Source organism: Galendromus occidentalis, unplaced genomic scaffold (assembly GCF_000255335.2).
Source record: "Galendromus occidentalis unplaced genomic scaffold, Mocc_1.1 scf7180000075389, whole genome shotgun sequence".
Lineage (NCBI taxonomy): Eukaryota > Metazoa > Arthropoda > Arachnida > Mesostigmata > Phytoseiidae > Galendromus > Galendromus occidentalis.
The window spans coordinates 407,160-430,161 of record NW_003803379.1 but is presented as its reverse complement, the minus strand read 5'-3'; the positions used below and the strand labels follow the sequence as shown (position 1 = coordinate 430,161).

At 51.1% G+C, this 23,002-nt stretch overlaps 4 protein-coding genes across 4 annotated transcripts; 1 reads left to right on the top strand and 3 right to left on the bottom strand.

Moving 5' to 3' along the window:
- Positions 1 to 9,894: 9,894 nt before the first annotated feature.
- LOC108864878 (acetylcholine receptor subunit beta-type acr-3-like) lies at positions 9,895 to 10,896 on the bottom strand. The gene has a single exon (XM_018641294.1). It carries the CDS (start codon positions 10,894 to 10,896, stop codon positions 9,895 to 9,897), a length of 1,002 nt encoding a protein of 333 aa, XP_018496810.1.
- Positions 10,897 to 11,818: 922 nt separating this feature from the next.
- Positions 11,819 to 13,493, bottom strand: LOC100904390 (uncharacterized). Its single transcript, XM_003737045.2, has 5 exons — positions 13,443 to 13,493; positions 12,949 to 13,173; positions 12,687 to 12,841; positions 12,239 to 12,479; positions 11,819 to 12,137 (listed from the first exon to the last, which is right to left on the bottom strand). Exons 1-5 carry the CDS (start codon positions 13,451 to 13,453, stop codon positions 12,023 to 12,025), a joined length of 747 nt encoding a protein of 248 aa, XP_003737093.1. The 5' UTR covers positions 13,454 to 13,493; the 3' UTR covers positions 11,819 to 12,022.
- A 1,661-nt stretch (positions 13,494 to 15,154) lies between these two features.
- Positions 15,155 to 16,184, bottom strand: LOC100904249 (HemK methyltransferase 2). Its single transcript, XM_003737044.2, has 2 exons — positions 15,749 to 16,184; positions 15,155 to 15,641 (listed from the first exon to the last, which is right to left on the bottom strand). Exons 1-2 carry the CDS (start codon positions 16,105 to 16,107, stop codon positions 15,305 to 15,307), a joined length of 696 nt encoding a protein of 231 aa, XP_003737092.1. The 5' UTR covers positions 16,108 to 16,184; the 3' UTR covers positions 15,155 to 15,304.
- A 1,952-nt stretch (positions 16,185 to 18,136) lies between these two features.
- LOC100897419 (puromycin-sensitive aminopeptidase) lies at positions 18,137 to 22,858 on the top strand. Its single transcript, XM_029112953.1, is given in 19 exon segments — positions 18,137 to 18,256; positions 18,345 to 18,507; positions 18,611 to 18,735; positions 18,824 to 18,967; positions 18,969 to 19,020; positions 19,182 to 19,330; positions 19,452 to 19,540; positions 19,755 to 19,869; positions 19,969 to 20,097; positions 20,229 to 20,366; positions 20,545 to 20,700; positions 20,815 to 20,910; positions 21,008 to 21,112; positions 21,229 to 21,366; positions 21,512 to 21,734; positions 21,822 to 22,135; positions 22,313 to 22,410; positions 22,494 to 22,605; positions 22,730 to 22,858. Coding segments are annotated over 19 exon segments (2,595 nt in total).
- The last annotated feature ends 144 nt before the right edge of the window (positions 22,859 to 23,002 follow it).

The window sequence follows — 23,002 nt, the reverse complement described above, 5'->3', positions numbered from 1 at the left end:
GGAGCATTCTCATATGTCCACTATGTGTATCGATATTGGCCACCGGCAGACTCTTCCGTCAGGTGTTGTATCCGGTACCAACTTCGATTACGAACGCGTTACATCATGTCGCTAGATTCCGAAGATGACGACGGCAAGTTTGTAGGAGGAGGACAGCTTTCGCGCGGATCTACGATCGACACGGACATCACAGGCGCTCCGGACGATAACGGGCGAGTATTCGGAGTCGGTGACCGATCGGGTTGTTAGGAAGTGCCTTATCTATCACATATCGCAAATGTATGTACACGGCAAGATGTTTGATGATCAAATCCGTGCTGATCTTTGAACACGGTAGTATCACTTATTACATAAACGAAACAGACAGAAGCGCTGAAGTGAGTGATCGTGATCGATGTCTTGTGTCCACCTCTCGATCGATGTCCGCTGGTCCGTTTGTTCGGATGTATGTACACCTCCCTTGCTTGATGACCGCAGGCTGTAATGAACGCTAGGAGCTTCCGGCCCTTCACCGGTGTTGCTTGCGCTGGTTATTCGGTCCCTCGTTCGATCAATCCATTGATCCGTCAATTTGTTTATCAAGTTTCCCATCCGCGATCATTTTATCGCGCGCCGCGCGAGGAGTACAATTCACTCTGACTCAAATCAGTAGAATCGAAGCATCGGGTTTATCCGTCCCGAGTTTCGTGGAAGGCATTCTTTCGCATGGCACTGTGACGCCTTTCGTCGGCTATTTCACGCCGCACCGCCGCGTTGTCGCCAAGCGGATCTCTTTGCGGCGTGCATGACCTGCTGCTACTGGTGCTCAAAATGCAGGCGCCATCTCCGTCCGATAATGCTCGGCACCTCATAAAACCATCAGTCCCGTGAGGAGATGGTTTCCATTGATTTGAATTTTAGCCGACTTGCTGACTTCTGGTCCTCCGAAGGCGGTCGGTCAGGGTATCGACCGGGTCAAACGCTTTTCGCTTTGCTCGGATAGAGGCAGATCACCGTGTTAAAATACGGTGAACTGAATGGAGAGTTCGAATGCATCGAGTCCCGAACGGAACCCTTGAATCCGGTCCAAGATTCACGTCTGGTAAATCTCACTTATCCGATAATAAGAGCAGGAAGAGGCGCGCGGACTTTGTTGACAAAACCTCGACAGATTCTTTTCAGTAGCTGCCCCACAAAAAATATTATATGACTAATGGTCCGGTCATGATGCACCGGGCTGTGAGTGACCGAGCGGGCGCGCTGAAAGCATCCATCTCTTTCATCGGCTTTCTGATCCAATATCGCTCCCAAGACTAACCGGGGGGGGGAAGGAAATGATGAAATCCTGAGGCTTCATCCGGTTTTTCCGCTTTTTTTTCTATATTATATATCTCGACACTAGCTCGAGCACAGCGGCGGGCGGGGCCGCGTCATAAATAATGTGGAAGAGGACCCTGTGAGGCTTGCATTGGGAGCGGGGAGGCGGCACAAAGCGCGCATCATCACACCTTGACGATTAGCCCACAAGAGAATGGGGAAAAGCATGACCGCGGAAGCAGCGTATACCATCACCAGCGAGAAACACGCACAGAATTCTGATCCATCGTGATCAATTGGATACAAACCACAGGGAGGAAAAGAAGACTTTTCACTCCAACAAACGATGAGCAGCAGATGGAAGACCGACAGGCACGTGAAGTTATGGCTCCGCTTCCATCAACACAAAGAAAACAAATCATGATCGAACATCTAATCAGTGGTTTCTGCGTTTCCATTTGTCAAGAAGCTCGGATTACCCATTTTGCGAACTTCCGGGCTCGCTCGGAGGAGGGAGAACAGGAAGAAAAAAAGGTATAAGATACCATCATTCGGGTTCATCACGGCGAAATTGACAATGAGCATTCATCGGCTCATGCATCGACAGCTCACGGTTACCGACGGGCGTTATGATCCACTTCTGATCGAGCGTGAGGGAAGAGAAATCCCCGCTGACGACAAGAATCGGTCATTCCAGAGACATTAACTATCGTGAAATCCGATTCGCTTTCCGATCGCTTTTTCATTTTGTTGCCGCTGGACTTCCCGACGTCGAACAAGCGCCGTTAAGCTGCGGCTCAACCCAACAATGGGACTTTCCGTTCCAATTGACGCTGCTCGTCACCAGATTTGGAACAATTTGTCGATTCCTGCCGATCCCATGCTCGGATGAAATAGAAAGAAATAACGACCGTTTCTTTTTGTGGAGAAAAAAAACTCCTTCTGGCCCTGCTTTTGTCGGAGCTGATGCTGTAGCAGAAATCCCGTTTTCGAGTCCCGCCTCCAGGTGAACGCGGATCCGAGTCAGGCATTTTGACAGCGAACGACGACTCCGCGCGTGGATAAAAACTTCCACTTTGCGCTGCTCGACTTCGCGCGTTGGAAATGATCCTTATCAGAAGGAAGCGTGTCCCTCGCGAGAGATGACGTTTGGTGCTCAGATGAGGAAGTCTCGTTTCCTCTCGGTGGGGCCGACGGGCATCGCCTCACTCCTCGTTCTGCTCAAGCCTCGAACTCGAGTTGTCCAGCATTTTCTTGATCTGCATCCGGTAGAAAAATGTCAGAACCGTCGGTGCAGTCTTCCAGCTCAGGGAAGCTGGCGAGATCGACTTGTGCTCGAGAAAGGTAAATCACCTCTCAAATGTGGGCGAGTAGCCTATGTTTAGGCGTTGAGCGTTACTCCGCGCTATATGGATTTTCTCGCTTCGGTCCTCGAACGAAAGTTTGCCCGGCAAAAAGAGCGCTCCAAAATGCGAGGAGATTTTCAATAAAAGCACCTATCGTCACCGGAGTGGGTGCATAATCTCGACTGGATTCTCGCTGGAGTCCCTCTCGTTCGACGTTGGCAAAATACAAGCTTAAGCTGACTAGCCGTCCGAGCAGCTCGTGGATCCCCAACAGCGGCTGGGCAAACAATATTTCGAATAGCGCTCTAGGCGTCCATCCGCTAACGAACGTTTTAATATGTCCCGCCTCTCGATCGGCGTACCCAAAGGCGTTTCTTACTCCACACTTCATGGAGAGAAGGAGCGTATTAGCTCGTGTCCTCCTCGACACCGATCTCTGAGGTCAGGGAGCGGTTCGGAGACGGATCTGTCATCCTGGCATCGGTAGGCATGGATTTGATTGCTATCGCAAGGAAAAGGGAGAGCGAGACGCCAGGATTCGCCAGGCGGAGATTTCCCCGGCATGGTCACTCTTCAGGAATATCGACATAAATCGCGTATTAGAGTTTGTTGTTGAGAACTCGTTCGATGACCATGTTTGGATTTAAGATTAGACTCTCAAGTGAACGAGACAGCTTCTCAACTCGCGCAAGCCCCTCTCACCCTCTCACAGGGACCGCTCGTGTGATTACTCAATCTGCAGCGAGATTGAGTTAGTATACGGAAAGCTTGTTCTCTTAACAGGATTTCCATCTTCAATCTACATAGATGCGGCCATCTCGATGGAAGGCTCTAACTGGGAAGGTAGTGCTCTGAGTGAGAGCGGATTCCAGCGGGCTGAGGGTGACAAATGGAGAAGCTTTTCTCGAGATTATACATACCTCGGGATTCCAGCCGGAAATTCTCACAAACGTCTCACTGTGAGCCATTCAGGGGGGAGAGAACGTCCTAAGATTCCCTTTCCTTCGCAGCTGATCCCGGTCTTATCGAAAAGCATCGGTACTCGAGTCGGCTACTAAATACAACAATCGATCAAATTCATCCCATAATGAATGCGTCTGCTCGGAACTTGCATCGGTCCCGACGCTCGTTGACGACAGCGTCGCGTCGCAGAGCCATTCGAACCTTTCTTGCATTGTTTTGGAACAATCGAGGAAAAATCCGCTGGAAACGCATCAGGATCGGTAAGGCAAGTCAAGCCATCCGGAGCCCCAGCGGGATGCACGTTCGGAAATTCTGAACAGTCGGGCGAATGAGTTCGAGGAGACTTCTTAATTGGGAGGCGCTCAAGCTTCCCTCCCCAGCCTGGAACAGATAAGATTGATCGACCAATAAGAGCGTAAGGGTAATTTATGGCGACGCTTTATCCGTATTGATTCCTCATCTCTTACACGGGCGAGCTGAGTTTCCGAGCAGAACTCGCGCTCGCCTGCCTCACTATCTGTGTACTTCTCCTCGATAAAGTAATAACGATGAATATCAGTCGGAAGATCTAGATGTCATAGGTGTTTGAGCTCCGTAGAGCCATTTTCATGAGACACCATAGGAGCCTGATCGAGCCTAGGAAATTCTGATTCTCGCACTGCCAGAACGATGAGTGGATGTTGCTCAAGCCCGCCTCGCGGAGGCGGAAACATGCCAAGAGGATCTGCGCAGTAGAAGCCACAGGACATCTGGCAATGGATTGCGAAACTGTTCGCTGGTCGTTGAGGTCGTCCGCTCGTTCCGAAATTCCAATCTCTGAAATGTGAGTTCTCGCAACAGATCATCATGAATGGCCTACCCTAATTGAAATCCGATCAAGGGCCGGAGAAAATTATCACTTCGGAGATTCCGCTCAGAGACGATTAAATATCGCGTAGTCGAGTTCCCCGATCCTGACCAGACGTCAAGCTAATTTTCCACAGAAATCCCGAAAGCATCCGGGCTCATGATTTCGGACCAGTGTCCCTGCGGATGATGAAGCCCGCGCTACACGGCCCCTGTCTCATGTTCCTCCCTAGGGTTGAGCGAACCTCGAGGTCGTACAGCTGCGGAAAGCCTCGCTGAGGAATAGCTGGTCGAAAAGTAACCCATATATTCGTGGAAACGCAGTCGACACTCGATATACGAATACCTTGTCTAGAAGGTCAAGTCCGCGAGGTCCGAGCGGATCTCGAATCAACCTTCTACGAGGGAAGCTTTCTCAGGTTGAAGCAATACCTTTTCGGGGGCGCGGTCATCCTGGCGAAAAGAGTCAAGTCATGTCCCTAATCATAATATCATAGCTTGCTCTTGATAGCTCGCCGCCAATGAGCTCATGAAAACCCGGAGACATTGATCGTGAAGAGGCTTCCCGAGCCACGTGACCTCCCTCAATTCCTCCTGATCGACCGTGAGTGGCTCCCCTGCCCCGACTCTGCAGGACCGTGCCTGCGTTCATCGATAGCTCTCGGAATTTATTGTTTGTATTACTTGATTAGCTCACAGGCTCAAAGTTTTCCGATTTCCTTGCAAGTTATTTCCGGGCCCCTCTAGCAAGGAGAAAGGCTGAATCGCTGCGGCAGGATATGCCGAGGTATCGATCCCACTGATAAATGATCAGGCGAATCTAACTCATCCTTCCGCCCCTACCGTGCGGAACAGCAAGACGTGGCTAATGATCATCGCCGTAACACGGTACAAAAAACACGCTATTCGCTTCTGTGTGGACTGTTTTGGATGTGCCTGTGTTTGCGCGCGTGAATGTGTGTGTGTGGCTGTGTGATGACCTCCAATAGTCGTTTCCTGTGTTCACACCATGTCGTTGCAATCAGAGCGAGGACGACAAACAGTTGGGCCGTTGTCCGTTGATTTGTGTTCAGCCACGGGGACGAACGGAACACAACGAACGAATCTTATTAGAAAGCCTAGCTCTTCTTTCCCCACCTGCCCCGCCGTCCGACCCAACCTCGCGTCCGCTCAGCGACTTTGTCCACAAACAACCTATTCTCCTTCATTCGCTCACTTGCACGACTTGCTCCGCGAGCAACTGAGTCGACTGCGGTCTGAGTCGGTTGTTGTTTGCCCGCGAACCGCGAGCGCCCAGTGCGCTACCTGAACGGCGCCGCTCGGTTCGTTGCCTGGTTCTTCCCGAAAAACCATAAGCGGAAGAGCCGCACCCGCGCGCTGCAGTCACGTACCATTGTCATTTGGCATGCACCAGAGCGACAGGAGGCGTCGCTGTCTCCGTATACGGACTCCCTCTGGCGCGATGAGTCTGTCGAGTGAGAGTTCTTGACGTCAGACGGGACAGAGACACATATTCGGTTGAACATTTAACACGCCCCAAATCGTCGAGCTCGACAAGTTTTCCGCGACTCATCTCCCGGGAGCTCCTGAATGGAAATATTCTCGGAGTGTACCGATTCTAGGTAATCCAGATGAGGCCCTGGATTACTCCGGAAAGTTCAATCGATTTTCCGGAGCAGAAGTTTCTGCTTTTCCTACCTCTAAAAATCCCAATATGAGAGGGATTCAAGCCGGTATCCATCCAATACCGTCCTATGTGACCTGAAAGGAGAAAGAACCATCAGAATCTTACGAAGGAGCTGCGTGCTCCATTGAGTGAACGACCTTGGTAGAGAATGAAACAAGGGAAGCGCTGGTCAATAGATTCATTGTCAGCAGAATTTTCCCAGGTGGCGACACGCTTGATGATTGAGCGATCGGAATGTCTTCCGCTCCTTTGGGATCTCAGATCCAGTCTTCTCTACGTGATATATATCCCCGATCCGAAACGAGCTAATTGACTCACGTCCCATCAAGGCAACGAGAGCTCGTCAGTATCGTGTATCCTGAGGATACACCAACCCGGGCTTTTGAGGCCGAAACAGAAGTTTCTTCTCGGTTGCCAGAATCTGAGCGATTCGAACGAAGTCAAAGGGAGTTCAGTGTGTAGCAAGATGAGATACAGAGGAAGTGTGTCCCGGCTCCACAATCGGACGAAGAATGCGAGGAACGTCAAAGAATTCGTATGAAAGCTGCCTGGGAAGGGAGGTGGGTTTGTTTTTGTCGCCCAATCAGCAGACTTCCCGGGTCGCTCAGCGAATTCGAGTCGGTCGAGAGCGCGCCGCCGGTGACTGATGTTCCGCAGACAACTTCGTGGCCCAGGAGTGTCGTGAAATTTTCTAGTTGAGAAATGTGCTCTCCATCGAGAGATGAACAGCGAAGCACTCAGTTGGCAACACCTAGGATTCGCGGTACCGTCAGCCCTCCGCCTGTGACTTCGGGAGGATGAGGGGGTAGACGCTGCTCCTCTCGGGTCGGGACTCGGTGGGGGGCCCAGTCGACAGGGATGAGGAGAGGCGGGGTAATCGTAATTTTTGAGCTGAGGACGTTCCAGTGAGATTTGATACAGAGGAGAGTTCATTTGTCATAAGTGGAATTCACTAATGGAGCCGTTTTGGCGAAGGAACGCCGCCGTGGGTCGCTGATTCCGGTCTCCGGAACGCGCGATATCCCTGATCCGAGTGTCCCTCAACCGAGAATTCCCAGTCCAACTAGCCGACTGGGATTCCTCGCGAATCTTCGGTCCTCTCTTTTGAAAGCTCGGTTTTGGTTCGGGGCGAATTTCCGATCCAAAAACTCCTGCAACGAAAATCAATTACAGTCTTGGCTATTGAATCTCGTCGCAGCTCATTCATCGGCTCGCTCCTCTTAGGCACCCGAGATTCCCCGTCCGCTGTATTCATTTTCCATCCAGTATGGCCTCTATGCTAAATGACCGCAGGCTACGACCGCCCGCCGTGGAGTTTGAAAATTTACATTTTGATTCTTCCGACATTAGTTCGTGACTTCCTCGAGAGTGCCTCCTTTCCTTGTTTCTAGTAATGAGAGTCGCTCTAATCAGATCCTCGTTCCTATTGTTATCTTCGAAATCACCAAAGATTCTCCCAAAATCGATGAAAGCTCGAACCGAGCATGCTCGCTCTTCCTTGCCGATGACTCCATTTTCTCGACGTGAACAAGCCCGAGAGAATATGTCAGGTGAGTAGTCATGAGTCATGAGAGACCATTTTCCGAGGAATTCTGGCGACATGCCCCCTAGACTTCCGAAGGCATGAGTCGATTCAAGAGGGATGCGATGTGTTCGATTGGTCAAGGCTCGGAGCTCATCGGCGGAATCACGGAACCATTGGACGCAACAATGTCGCTCAACGCAGCCGTAGCTCGCGGCCTTCATCCCCATATCGGAATATACGCATCGAGAGCTCCCTGATCTTATTTGGCCTTCAGACTGTGGGGTGATCCAATTATTGCAGATGCCATACAGCTGCCTCGGCTAGGTCTCATAACTCCATTATCAGCCAGCTCATCCTCGTCCTCTGAACGGGGGAGCGGACAAACGCACAGACAGACAAGCAACGGCATTCTTTCCGCCGGCCTGCGATATAATCTGTTCCGACAGGAGTCTGGGCTCATGAATCGAGGGCAGTACGGCGAATTGAGTAGAATATCGATGATGTCATTCAATATCTCCCCACGAATAAAACATGAATATATCTCCAAATCGATATCCGCTCATAAGGACGCCGGAGCACGAGTATGATCTTGATTTCGGCTTCTTTTCCGACTTTCTATAACATTGTCCCGGGATCTTTATCACCACCGATCAGTGGTACAGCGAATTCCGAAATCGCCGCTGGCGGCTCCCTCCGCCGACATCTCATCAAAGCATCGTTCGCGGCTCGATCTTGGTCCACCGAATTTCGAATCGAGCAGAGAGAACTGGAGTTCGGGATGGAGCTGCGATTCGAGCGAGCCCATGGGAATTTCAAGAGGATAGGGACCGGCACGTTGCCGTGGTCCACCATGCGATAACCTGCCGTTTTCTCGCTATATCAATCAGCAAGTCGAGCGAGTCGTTCGACTCGGTGAAGAAGAAAATCTACGCGAGGATCCAAAAAATCGCGAATATTACCCCGTGGACGATATCTTGAAGTCAGGATCGGAGAAAGAATGCACGACATGGAGAGGGGGTCCGTGAGATGGGCGCTAATGGAAGCATCGACCTCCTGATTGATAAGACCTAAGTGACACTTCCGCAATACTTGTAGGAATGGATCCGGATGCCGTAAAGATGGCCACAAGTCCGCAAGACTCCCCACCGAGGAATACCCTATCATCATCATAATCATCATCATCATCGATAGCTATCAAGCTATCGAGTAAATCATCTAGTAAATCGTTTTTACTGGATGAGCTTCGAATCAAGGAGACGATCAGGATTCCGAATCATCACCTTGACTCGAGAGTCGAGAGATTCCGTCGAAATCTTCCCGAAAACATCGTCAAATTATTCCCTCGCTGATTCAGACAAGGTCGACTACCTCATCCAATTTGAATCAGGCGATAGCTCCCTGTCCCCCCGATAGCTTCCTCTCATTCTGCTGGAGTATAGAACCCGAGAATGCGCGTCATCATTCTCGCCTCATCTACCCCCCGAAATCTGAGTTGCCCCCTCTCGACGAAAGTCCTGAGCACATTCCTGTCTATTGTCCATGAGGTGTCGTTGAGTGTCTCGGGTTTTGTGAGCTCCAACCCAAGTGACGCCTCGGGACAGCTCTCGAAGCAGATACAACCGCATCTCCTCCCTAGGCATCATACCGCTTTCATTTCTCCATCGAACGTCCCACTTGTTTGAGGTGGTCGCGGAGTGTAGTTTATTCTCCGGCTTATACAGGAGTAAGCTCCGGGTCCCCAGCGAGCGATGGCGGGAGCCCGTCAACAAGATCCGATAAGGAAGCTCCGGGCGTCTCCAAAAGAAGTGCCGCGACTGCGCTGTCGAACAGTCTTGCCGACTCCGCGATCTTCATCCTCACGGTCCCGCGCACGCTCTGCCGCACCGGACTTGAGCACGCGGTGTTTGGAGCTCAATAGCTTAACATGTGAGATGAATGATACTGCCAACTGAGATAGGAAGCTCTCGATGATCGCTGTGCGCAACCTTCAGGCACTCTGGAGCTCCCACCTGCATGACGCTCTGGAAGAGCTCGTGGTTGATTGATATCCCACGGGCGATGCCGACGATCCTCTTTGGGAACCTTCTTGAGGTCGGATTAGTTTGGGGATCAATTGGCGGAGAAATGACCAGCGCACATGGTAATTTATTTCTCAGTATGTACATATAGGTGCTGAACGGAGCCATTCCTAGAGCCGCTCCTCTCGGGGAAAACCTCGAAGCACACAAATCTCAGAAGTTCGAGGAAACGTAAAATCCTAGGAACGTTATGCTCAAGCAGCGCTGCAGCAAAACCAGCGCCGACTCCCAGAGATGTCTGATATGGTCTTCCGGACTCTCCTCTTTCACGTCTGATTGTATGCCGACTCGGGGAGGTCCATCGTGCGTCTCAATGTCTTCCTCAAGACGCATAACCCGGAGACTCAGGATGGATTCATCTGTAGTAGAGCTCTCCAAGAGTTTTCGGAGCATCCGCGGCATCGGCAATAGAACCGCCGCCCGAGAGTCGTCTAGAATTGAAGAGACTATCGATATCAGAACATTGACAGCCGAAAGAACGAGCGCATCGGCAGAGAGCCTCAGCGCAATCGGCACCTTCGTTGAATCGCTCAGGCTTTCGGAATAGCTTATCGACGTGAGCACGTTGATGAACAAGGATAGAATCATGAGATGAACTTTGGATAGAAGTCTTAAGTTTACCCAGCAATAAGCGACTGTGAGAGCCACACTTATCGCTATCGGGACGATGAAGTTGAGAAAGTGTAAGGAGAAATCCCTCTGGATGTTGACGGTCAATAGCAAAGGGACAGGATGAGCCTTGATTTTCCCCAACGAGTTGAAACTCATCGAGAGGATCCGCCATTCAGGGAATACCGAATCAAATTCGGTGAAGTTACACTTCAGGTCCGCGGAAAGTCTCAAATTAGATTTCATGCCCGGGATGAACGAAGCCGAGCACTCGTGTTCGTCTCGCGGAAAGGACCCCATGTCCGAGTCGCAAGAGAAGGCGATGCTCGTGCTTTCGCAAGCTCTTATTGTTCCATCGGATGTTAAATTCAAGGTGTTTTTGAACTCGACACGCCTTGGTCTCGCAGATCCCCGGAAGTCGTGTTGATATATTTCCGGACAAATACCGGAGTTCGGCCATATCTTCAGGCTGCTTAAGCCGTCGAATTCTGCTTCGTCCCATTGGAGTAAATCGAGACGCCACTTGAGGCAGAGTTCGGCGTCCATGATTGCCTCTCCTGTGATAAAAATCGAAGATCGCACTTTTCAATAGAGCGACTATTAATTCACACTGGGGCTATCCATTCTCCATTTTGGAAACTACACGTTATTGGCGCCCGTGGAATTACCAAGACCCTTCATTCCCTCGGCCCGATTTCAAGGCGCAGGAACAAACCCTCTCACAAGAGAGTGTGATAGAGGTCACATGGAATCTTCCCAAACGGAACGTCAAACAAAACCTTGTAGCCATAAGTAATAACTCAAAGAAATCAAACCTTTGTGCACGACGACAGACGCGATTTTCAAACAATCGAAGGTGAGCTCGACGTCGAGGAGCTCCGATGTGGCCACTGAGAACCGGATCCCTCTCTCAAATCTGTGACCGAGGCCGAGCGATCGCATCAATTCAAATCCCTTGTCTCGGGCTCGACATCCGACCGAAAACAGGAGGAGGCAAGGGATTATTCTGAACATGGCGACCACCAAACTTCCGACCTTCCGCGAGCGCTTCTCTTGTCAGAGAGATACTCTCCGTCAGCATCCGAGGTGGAGGCGGGTCTCCCTCGACGAAACACCCACTCATTCCTTTTATTAGACTTCCGACATTCCGAAGAGACGCGCGTGGTATTCAGCTCTTTATTCGGCAAGTCTCCTTGGCGGCATGCGACTTTTCCTGAGAGGTTTCAATTGGGTGAATTCTATCGAGACTACATTTTCATCACTTTGGAATATGATCGGACAAGATTTTTCTAGAAGAGATTTCTTCTGAAAAGAAATCACTCGAGTTCGGAGAGACTTGCACGCTCATCCAGGGACGCCTGATCGAGGAAATCATCAGGACTGATGGATGACAAACCCGAGCGAGCCCCCAAAAGTCGATTCCTTACTGACGAAATGCCCCATGAAAATAGTCATTATTGGTTTTATTCATTGTCAATGTCAAACTGACCCACGCTAAACCGGCGAGAGCTGTTCAGGATCATTCGCGAAACATAATAAACTACCTTCAATGATTCATGTTCAACAATGAGTGCTGCCTGAGGATCAGGTGGAGCTCGACCCCGCAACGATCCGGGGGCGGTCGAGACTCAATTGCAAGTAGTGCGTTAACAAATCCAGGCTTGGAATCCCGTCAATCGGGGGATGTAGTGAGAGTGGAATTGTATTCCTCGAAACTCATCAGGCTATATGTCCCATCCGAATCTCGATAGAGACAGGGAGCATCGATCAAATTGAAGTAATATTGCCTGTAACCGGGAGGTTAGTGAGGTTCCTGTGAAAATTCGTCTTCCAATCCTGAGCTTCGATGCCGATACATGTGAAAATTCTCAAACAGATGGCCACCTACCGGATCGAACTGGGATCCGAGCTCGCATTCTCTGCTTCGCGAAGGCACTCATCGAACGCCTGCTCGCATTCACACAACAGCGACGCTTTTAAAAACGGCGGTTTCAGTCCGAACCTCGTTTGCCCAGCATAGATTTTTATCGGGCAGAAGTCATGATTTCTGCAACACCGATCGATGTCACTTGACTCGCCAAGGTGAGAGTAGTTCGATGCATAATCACCAGGTCCACACCATAAGGTACCTGCGAGGAATTGAACGACAATATTTAGACCGAAAGAGGAAGTAGGAACTCCTTATAATTGAGCAACGGCAGAAACAGAGTTCTACGACGAAGTTCTTCGTCACGGAATTCTAGGTGACAGCAAGGGCTCGGTCGGTTTCGAGTATTTCGAGCAAGCATCTTGTGAAATCCTACACGCGATGACGCGTTCTGTCGCTGTCGACCGACCTGGATACATTGAGAGCTTCTTCGCCGTCCAACTCCTCTCTTCGAAGAATCCCTCCGCTTCGCCGCATTTTTTGATCAATTGCATCATGTCCTTCAACGGGATATCAGAAGCATTGGGGAATGCTCGGAGGACTTCTTCTCGGTCCTTGTCGCCGCTGAATGGGAGCGAAATCAGAAGATGGAAATTCGAGAACGATGTGGATACTGCGGCTCGTATTTCGCGCTCACAGAGTAAATAGACTAGTCTGTCACATGAACGAACTTGATCAAGGTGAGTCTGCAGGAAGTTCTGTTATCGTCATGGCGAACCTCTGCCACCGTATCGCCTCCGATGAAAACGCTAGCATCCGACCACTGAGGAGTGTTGTTGGTGCGGTAGAACACTCTCGAGCCTTGGTTTAGGCACTTCCCGGAGGTGCAAGCGCGAGACATCACCAGCGCGCCCGCCAGAAACAGCAAACCGGTCCAGCCCAACCGTCTGCGTATCCTGTAGAGTTGTAGAGAACCACGGATTACTGTGTGGAACCGAATTACCCCGAGAGGAAATGGTATCTTCGATACTGAGGGGGCAGACGACCTTGGATATCGGTCCTGTACAACGGTGTTTCATCAAGTCGAGATCCTCGACAAGGAGTTGACCGAATTCAACAGCATACGGGATCTTTCTCTCCAGTGGAAGGGAATGTTCAGAGAGCACCCGTCACTTGCGTTCGAAGCATGGAGTGGTCGGAAGTCTTCCAAAACTATTCAACATACCTTTCTAGCATCGGTAACAATGTAAGGGACTCACATTCTGATAAGTCTTTGTACTTTGTTTGAGGACATCTTCAGCACGCGGTTTATGAATCCCGTCGAAACAGCCTTCGCCCTCATTTGGGAGAGGGGATCTTCACTGCAGGAGCCCGCCCGTTGTATGTCAGACCGCTGAGCCGGCTACCTTCCACGAGTTGACTTCGACGTCAACACACGTAAGGCTCGTCGTTCAATGATTTTATCCGGACTTGGAAGGGCGCCCTGGAGCAAACCGCGATCATGGGAGTCGCTTCAACGCTCTCGAACCCCGATCCCAACAAAAAATCGATGAGTCAATCGAGTACCGTCTGATTCACTGAACGGTTCCCGACGATTTGCTCCCGACGTGAAGAGTGTTTACAGCTCGAACTATTTCAAGGCGGTGGACAACTTCTCCATGTGCTCCGACGTAAGGGTCCCCTCGCAAGGATCGCAACAGAGCGATCGATACGCTCAAAGCTGAGTGAGAGATGCAGACGCATATACGGAGCGTCTCCTCCCTCAGCGGCCGTCATTCTGTTAGCGTAGGTTGAGCGTGGTACCTGTCTAGCCCATGCGTGAATTTAGAGGCGAGCTTAAAATAGTGCTTGAACAGGTGACCCGGAACTCTTTCGGTGGAACATCGTGAGCACCCGTCCATCGCAAAACATCTTTGGAGCACGAGGAAAGAATGCGATTGTGCCGGTGGAGGGGGGAATTTTCGTTGAGGTCATGAGAATCAGAGCACACTCGGCGTATCCCACGGCCGCGTGCGGATATTCTACCGCTCCCTCTGGCATCGCTGATATCGGAAAATTCGAAATCAGCAGCATCCCTTCCTTTTCCCTCGTGAGCTCACGGCTGATATATACTACCATTCTGAACTAGACCTCCTCGTATCCCGAGAAGAGCGTCAGTTGCTTCACCGGATCATTATACTCGATACTCTTCTGATGAAATCTTCCTACCAGTATGCCCGTTTTGATGATACGGAACGAAGAGATGCGTTGAAATACTCTTCGAAATCTTTGTACATTGACGTATGTCAAAGGACGAATCTATCGAGTCTAGACACGGTCGGAGCATCTCCATGCGGCGAATGCTGACGGGAGCCTGTACGTTGGATAAAGCGGAAGTCAATATGATACCAAGGTTGCCTGCTGCGACAATGATGAGCGATGAAGAATGGCCGTTCAATCGGGCTCGACTTAGATCAGCGAGGAGATGTCGCGGGCTTCATGTTCGGAGCATTCTTCTTTCGAGGCGAAGTCCCGCGATCAGCTTTCTCTCATCGTGAAGGACCTCAGGAAGTCGTCTCGAAGCTTGTATTCTGTAGTTGTTCAGAGAAGCCGACGTCGCTCTGTTAGTCTACAGTCTACATGCAGCCTCCTTCTCAGTCAATTCCCCCGTGGAAGATAAGCACGGAGTATGAAGTCATGCTTTCGGGAAGTTTTTCGGAAAATCGACTCGGCCCTATCTGCAGCCCCGCTAACTGACTCCCGCAGTTCAACGCTCAATAAATGCTCCTTCAAAAACTCCGTTCTAGATCAAGGCCATTAACTCGCTCCTCTGAAGTTCCGAGAGGAGCCACCAATAATGGGTAGACCACCTCGGACGCTGCTCCGGCTATCCGAAAACAGAGTTTCGGGACGCTCCCGATCAAGCTCCCGCGGACGTGGTGGGCCCTAGGATTCCTGAGGCGAGATCGGTGGATTCAGGATCGCGAGTTCGGTGTGCAGAGTTATACGGCGAGTGTTCGGTAGCTGTCGCGGTTTTCGTTTCTCCACGGAGATGCTGAGAACCATGGAGCTCATACAGAGACGTACACGGATTCCAAGGGTTTGGTTTCAGGCAAGCTTGACAGTTTTATCTGATCGGGAGAAACAATATACAAATAAGTGCTCGTTTCGACATCGTCTCTCGATCACTTTACGCCCCTCGAGTCCGAGACGGCGAGCCTCCGAGCAGACGTCGCTGGGATTGTTTTCCTTCAATAGAAGTAGGTAGAAGCATCCTCGGTGACTCAGGAGTTCGCTAGCTCGTGGAAGCAGTCGTTTGACGAGGTCTGTTCCCTGCGGACCGCCAGCCCATGCCAGTTTCGTGGCATCGTCCGGAAGCGCTTCCGTCTCCGTCGTGGGAACGTAGGGCGGATTGCATACGAGCAGATCCACTTTCGAATCCAACCTGGAAGGTTGAAATCCACACTGGCTCGTGATCGGGCTCTCGCGCCGTTCTAGAAATTAATGATGTTGTTCCATACAGAAGTGTTGTGGAGTGTACTGAGTACAGACCGTCCGAGGAAGCACGAGTCAAGATCAGCGACAGCAGTCTGAACGCAAGTCTTCTGCTCTGGCAAATGACGTTGCGCCGTGAATTTCGCCGCCTCCGCCGCGATTGGGTTCACATCCGTAGCAAGGAAAGTACAATTCTCCACACATTTAGCGAGCGCCGAGATTACGACTCCAGATCCGCAACCGATCTCGAGACATATTGAGGGTTTCAATTCTCGAATACGGTCCAGGTCGATCTCAAGCGCGTCTATCAAGAGAAACGAGTCCTCTGCGGGATCGTAAACAGACTCCACGGCACTCGTGCGCGGGGTCTCCATGGAATCGAACTCCACTCGAGGCTCCTCGGTCGTCAGAAACATCCATACCACCGGTGGAGTGTAGGCTCAGCTGATCAGCCGGCCGTCTCCGAACTCTCGTTGGCGCTCTCTGATGATGGGAATGCGCTTTCGGAGAACCCACGCAGACCGGTTTTCGGTGATGTTTTCATGTCGAGGCGCGATCCTTGGCGCCAGATTCGAATTTCGTACAGACTGGACTTTTTCCCCTCGCGGATCGCATGAAATTCCACCCGGAAAGCGCAGATCGTACTCTAAGGCACTCAAGGGAAGAGTAAGGTCTGATTTCTATTGGGGATCTCTCAGGAATTATTCGGTCAGTAGCAATGCGGCGCTGAGCAGGGCTCTCGTTCCTGGGCACGAATTCCCCGCTGTCCTGCTTCCTGATACCTCTTGTTGTAGGAAAGATGAGACTTGTCATGGTTATGATCACATCGAATCTTTTCACCATGGATCTTCTGCATCAGATGTGTTCCCACCTCAACCGGGTGTCCGGGCCCATCTATTCGTAAGCCGGGAACCGGCATCCTCATTTCTCGACTCTTCAGACCTCCGGAATTGCGGATGAGTCCGCGGATGGAAGCTTTTCGATCCCGATCACATTCTCGGATGATTCCGAGGCTTGCGCAGAAGTCCTGCGGCAGGACCCCAGGAAAATAGTGGCTCAATATGATGTAGTAGCTGTGGCTCCGCCTCCCCACATTCCCCTTTCCCTCGAATCCACTCTGTTGATTGCGAACATTTCGAACGCGACGAGCCTCAAAGTTCACCCACGTATTCGAGGAGCGTCGTGCCATCCGAAGAACGTCCGGTCTGTCACCGGAAGGTAAGCAACAAGACTCATCATTGTAGACCCATGACGGGGAATTTCTGCAGCTTACTGGTTATCCAGTCTCCGGCGACTGCATCAGCCGCGGATCCGCCGCTCGCGCGGTAGGTGGCGTGGGTCCGATCCCTGCTGACGGCCGAATATCCTCATGGGATTGCCTGGCAGAACAGCACGTCCCCAGCCTTCATTCAATCAGAGGCAATCGCTCCCGGGAGCCGTCTTCCGACGCAATGCCTCATGGGTGATACCCGGGACGTCAGAGTCCGGCTGTGAGGTCCAGCTGGACGTCGCACCGAGTATTATTCGTGGTGAATTATTCGCAATGACCGCGAATTTCCGCGGTTCTCCAAGCGCTGCTTCTGCGGCCACAACCGCCAAAATCCGCTAATTTTTCGGGGACACCTGAGGCAGCGAGAGAAGAGTGAGGAAGACTCTCGAGAACGCGCCGAAGCAATCGGCATATAGTCCTCGTACGATCAGTGATCCGAAGTCCCGTAGCATATGAGTTCTCGCTGCATTTCCTCCGATATTCGACCGTCATACAAGATTCACGGAATACGAGGTCTGCACGAAGAGTTTGACGGTCCCGTCAAGCGCGGCTCCGATCCGAGGGAGAGGGCCATCACGGCTCATTTCTGGCTTGCTGATAGCAATCGAGACAGAGTTGCTTTGCGCGGAACGCAGCGCGTTCATTGCCCAGAGGCTACCTGGAAGTTCGACAATCGACTCCAGTCTCGTGCGTTTGGAGCCGATTCGACCCCGAGCCTGAGAGCTTCCACCCAAAAGGAGAATGCACGCGGCGATGTTTGAGTCAGGAATTCGCTCTCTCCGAGGCGGATGGAGGCCGGGCTCGCCTTCTTGAGCGTGGTCGTGGAGTTCTCCAGTCGATCCCGCCGACTTTTGTGAATGAATCCTATTCGTTAGCCGTCCGAGTCATAATTCGCGTAGATCGAGATTGAGATCATGTTTGAAGCAGAGGTCATGGAAAGCAGCAAATATTATGCTTATTCTGAAATTCGGGGCAGCTCTAGAACAAAGTGCGATTCGTAAGCGGTTTTCCATCTGCGGTTTTGGCATAATCGCGGAACGCTGCTTTCGGAATTCGCGGTCATTTGCGTGGCCCGGGTCCAGCCCGAGAGAGAAGGTACGATGTACGTTGCGGTCTCCAACACCCTCTGAAATAAAGGACCTTCTTCGCTTTCGAAGGAACTCTGCGGCATCACGATGACGAAACGAAGTTTCAAGCGCCTGCCAAGAAGCATCATTCCTAAGAACTATGTGATCACTCTCAAGACGGATTTTCAAAAGTCGGTGTGCCCGGGGTCCGTGAAAATTTCACTGGAGGTAAGGACGACCGCGTGAATCATCAGTATCAGCCACCTGGGCGCCCAAGGACTGAGGACTTGCTTTTCACGTTCCTTCCTCTCTCCAGATAGTAGAAACAACGTCTGTGATTCTCCTGGATGCTCTCGACCTCAAGATACAGACTTGCTCCTTGGAGCTTGCCGACGGAGCGATTTCGAAGCCTAAGGAAATTCGTCTCATGCCAGAAGATGGAAGACTGGAGCTCTCTTTCGAGCAAAATCTGCCTTTGGGTACGTGCAGCTCTGGGCTACTGGGCCCTGACATGTACAGAATGTCGGTACATATGCCTCTACATATGCCCCTTTCTAAATTTCAACTGAATGCTCTTCCCAGGCTCATGCGCTCTATCCATCGAGTTCGAGGGAGAAATTAACACCAGTCTCCGGGGATTTTATAAAACGACACCGAAAGGAGAGCTCCAGGCTATTCCCGAAGCTCACGGCGTCACCCAGTTCGCGGTGAGTTGACTCGCGTGGGCTCTCGGGCTCATCAGAAAATAAACGCCCCCTCTTCAAGGGACATTTCTCATTTTCCGCTCCTCCCCAGGCCACCGAGGCTCGACGGTGTTTCCCCTGCTGGGACGAGCCATCCTTCAAAGCGACTTTCGAGCTGACCTTAATCGTTCCTCAACATCTACAAACCCTCTCCAACATGGATGCGGAGGAAACTACCACGCTTGACGATGGACTGGAAAAAAATTCGTCACCCAAAAACCCCAAAGATGAGCTCTTACCTAGTGGCGTGTTAGTTGAGTTCCCGACAGTTTGCTATGCCTCATGAACATGCCAATAGAATCGAATGAGCTATTCAATGTCGTTCCCTTCTTTTGCGAGCGAAACTCACAAAGCTCGAGACAGGGACGCTACTCATTTTGCCTAAGCTCGAGGTTTTCGATTGTTTTCAGTCGCGATCGGGAAATACGATTTCTTGGAGTCGTCGACAAAATCGAACGTTCGAGTTCGTGTTTACGCTCCGAAAGGGATGGGGGAACTCGGCGACTTCGCTCTGAAGTTCGCCGTGAAATCATTGGAATTCTATGAAGATTATTTTTCCGTGAGTGGCGACAGACTCCTCTTTCGATATAGACTGACAATGTTGATTTTCTCCAATAAGATGCATCGTCGCATGCGAGGAGAATCATGACGACTTCTCAGCATTCTCCCCTTGATTCCAGATTCCTTACCCGTTACCGAAGCTCGATCTCCTGGCCGTGAATGATTTCGCCTACGGCGCCATGGAAAACTGGGGCCTCGTAATCTTCAGGTAAACTCGACGTCGGACTCGTTTCGCCGCAGTTGGTCGCCTTGGATTCGTTTACTTCAGAGTCCCTCGATCGGGAAGTCCCCAGATAAGGAACCTTCTCATTAGAGCCCATCCGGATAAGGTTCCCTCGCAGTGTTCGGGGGAGCGGCGGGCTTTCCATCGACGGTGTCGAGGGCGTCAGAGGATGATTCACAACCAGTAATCTATGTTTCAGACAAAGTCGACTCCTGTTTGATGAATTGCGTAGTGACTCTTCGACTAGAGAGGACGTATCTCTTGTCGTGGCTCACGAACTTGCGCATCAATGGTTCGGGAACATCGTCACCATGGTTCGAATCGTTCCCGAAAACTTTAGTGGCTCCATTCGTAGCCCTCGTGTAGTATACCGATATTCCCGGCAGATGGATGAGTATTTTCCCTTCCTGCAGGAATGGTGGACTCATCTGTGGCTCAACGAGGGCTTCGCACAATTCATGGAAATCCTATGCACGCAAGCAATCAGTCCGGAGCTTGGCGTTTGGTCGCAGCTTTCGCTCGAACTCAACACTGCCTTGACGGTGCGGTGTCGTTTACCTTATTTCTGACGCTCGAAATATGTTTCCCTGCGGACATCAGCAGAACTTTCCGTGTGACGGTTCTGAACCATCGCGGGGCTCATCCCCTTTCTCTGACTTTGTTCGCATTCCAGCTCGATGCGCTCGATAGCTCCCACCCCATTGAGGTCCCAATACATCATCCATCGGAAATTGATGAAATTTTCGATAGAATTTCCTACAGCAAAGGCTCGGCGATTATATCCATGCTGTACCACCACATAGGTGATGAGGTGGGTCGATTTTGCTCGGAGGGAGGCGATTCCCCCCCGCATGCGCCGTGTGCCTTCCTCGTGGTCGGTCCCACTGAAGCCGATCCCCTCCACATATTGTTATCCAGATTCGATAGAGTTATTAGACTATGATCCCTCAACATGACACGACTAATAGAAAATATATTTGAATTTACAGAAGTTTCGCAAAGGAATGGCGAGGTACCTCAACAAACACGAATACGGTAATGCTCAGACGGAAGATCTGTGGCACGCTCTACAGACTCCGGAGGAGTCATCGGTCCTCGATTTGATGCAGCCGTGGACGTCCCAGATGGGCTTCCCTCAGCTCTCCGTGAGTTCAGAAAATGCTTCCCTCTGCCTCCGATTATTTGTGTCCGATAGTCTGGCTTCATCGAAGCTACGCCTCGTACGCCGAAGGGATGATTTTAGCCCCTCGCTCCTGCAGGTGAAAATGGTTGACGGAGATCTACTCATTAGCCAAGAGAAGTTCTACTCGACCGCTGAGAATGCCCAGAAGGCCGTCATAAAGCCAACATGGAAGGTGAGCTCCTCGTATCCGCCTTTTCGTTTTATCTTACCTTCAAGACCTACGCATTTCGAAAGTGTTGCTTTGATCTCAAGTCCGATCGAATTCGTAGGTTCCCGTGAGCATTGCTACCAACGCTTCGGCCGCACCGATCAGAGTTGTTCTTGAAAACGACTCCACCACTGTGAAGCTGCCGACGGGGGTCGAATGGGTTCATGTAAGTTGCAAACACCCTACCTCAGTGTTCGAGGGATTTAAGGCGCACTCGTCTGATTGTGGACTTCCCTCATCACTGCGAGGGCTTATAACATATGAAGATGACTTTCCTCAAAGGTGAACTCAGGAGGTACCGGCGTCTTCAGGACACTATACGAAGAATCCATGTTCAACAACCTCCTGGTGGCCTTGAAGAACAAAGAGCTCACCAACGACCGAGATCGTTTCGTCATCCATGCGGATCTTTCAGCCCAGGTGGGTGAGAGTGTTCTTTAGAGGGGGATCCGATCAGCGAGGAATTCGTGTCGTCAGCGATCATTTGGCAAGCGTCGCATATCGCTCGCCTCTGACAAGGGATCAATATCGGGAAAAATTAGTTTTATTGTTTCGCGCTCCGCAGGTCGCCGCAAATTATCGGAGCAGCGCACAGCTCCTACAACTCACGTCCATTTTGAGTGACGATGAAAGCTACATCGTTTGGGTGTCGATCAGAGGAGCACTCAGAGAGCTGGCTCTCGTTTACCAGACCGACCGAGATCTACACGAATCGATTGCCCGCTTCGCACGACAAGTATTCTCGAAAATCTTCGCTCTACTCGGATGGGATGAGTCTCCAAAGGACGGTGCGTCGGTCATCCCCGAATGACAGGTAGATCCTTCGGAGGGGAGGAGCAACATGTATCTGAGAGGTTATCCCATTCGCATTCCAGATCATTGTCGAGCCCTTCTGAGGACTTTGGTGATCGATGCTCTGATAGGTTTCGATGACAGAGACGTAATAGCGGAAGCAGCGAAGAGATTCCGAGACAGCTTGGCGGGCGAAGCCTCTCTGTCCGGCAACCTGAAAGCCGCCGCTTACAGAGGATTCGCGAAGTCAGGCGACAAGACTGTTTGGGACACCCTATGGCAAATGTTCCGAACGGCTGGAATGCAAGAAGATGAAGTCAAAATATTGCTTGCATTGGGCTCTTCGAACGATGAGGGAACGATCCAGAAACTCTTGGATTCGAATCTCACCGATGAGGTACGGTGTCGGGATCCGGTGTGCCCTCGCCTTACAAGGGGTCGCCGACCCGATCATGATTACGGACGACATATGATATCGATAATAAATAATTACTGGGTATTCATTTTCATCCTGAGCGTAGTTTCGTTCATCGCGTAGTACATACTACTACTCCCATTCTCTCTCGACTTTCAGATTCGATCTCAGCAGGGTCCGCAAGTCATTAGGGCTATAGCGCAAACCTCGAAGGGTCTCCCGATGCTCTGGCAACATTACACCAAGTGGCATGAGAAGTACGCCATTATTCATTCTGTAAGGTCGGGATCCTTCGAGTCATCGGATTTGTTCACGCGTTCTAATTCCTTCTGAATGTCAGGTACAACGAGAGATTCAATGCGGGAATTTTGCTACCCGCTTTCATCAAGGCGCTCACCGGGAGCTTCAGTACCGAGTCGATGGCTAGCGAGATCCGGTCTTTCTTCGAAAAGGTTCGTTACCATCAGATGGCATCTCCTCTACTCCATCGTAGTCCTCCAAGACAGACCGGGGATTCATGTCGTCCCCCCTCCTTCGATTGGATGTCTCTCACGACCTCTCATTCGCCTCCTACAGAATCCTCTGTCCGGAACTGAACGCTCGCTCCTCCAATCGCGAGAAGAAATACTCAGACGAGCTGCCTGGCGAGATCGGGACGAGCAATCGCTCAGGAATTTCTTCAGCAAGCCACCTTCGAACCTTTGATTTTTGTGACGAAGCGCTTGCGAAAACTCTGTCATCCTCGAGAACGCATTGAAAAAAGCACAGAGTCCAAATGAGACAAGATTCGTTTGAGGAAACAGCGTGGGATTACGCAGGAACCCTCGAGGAAGGAACTCTCGATCCATC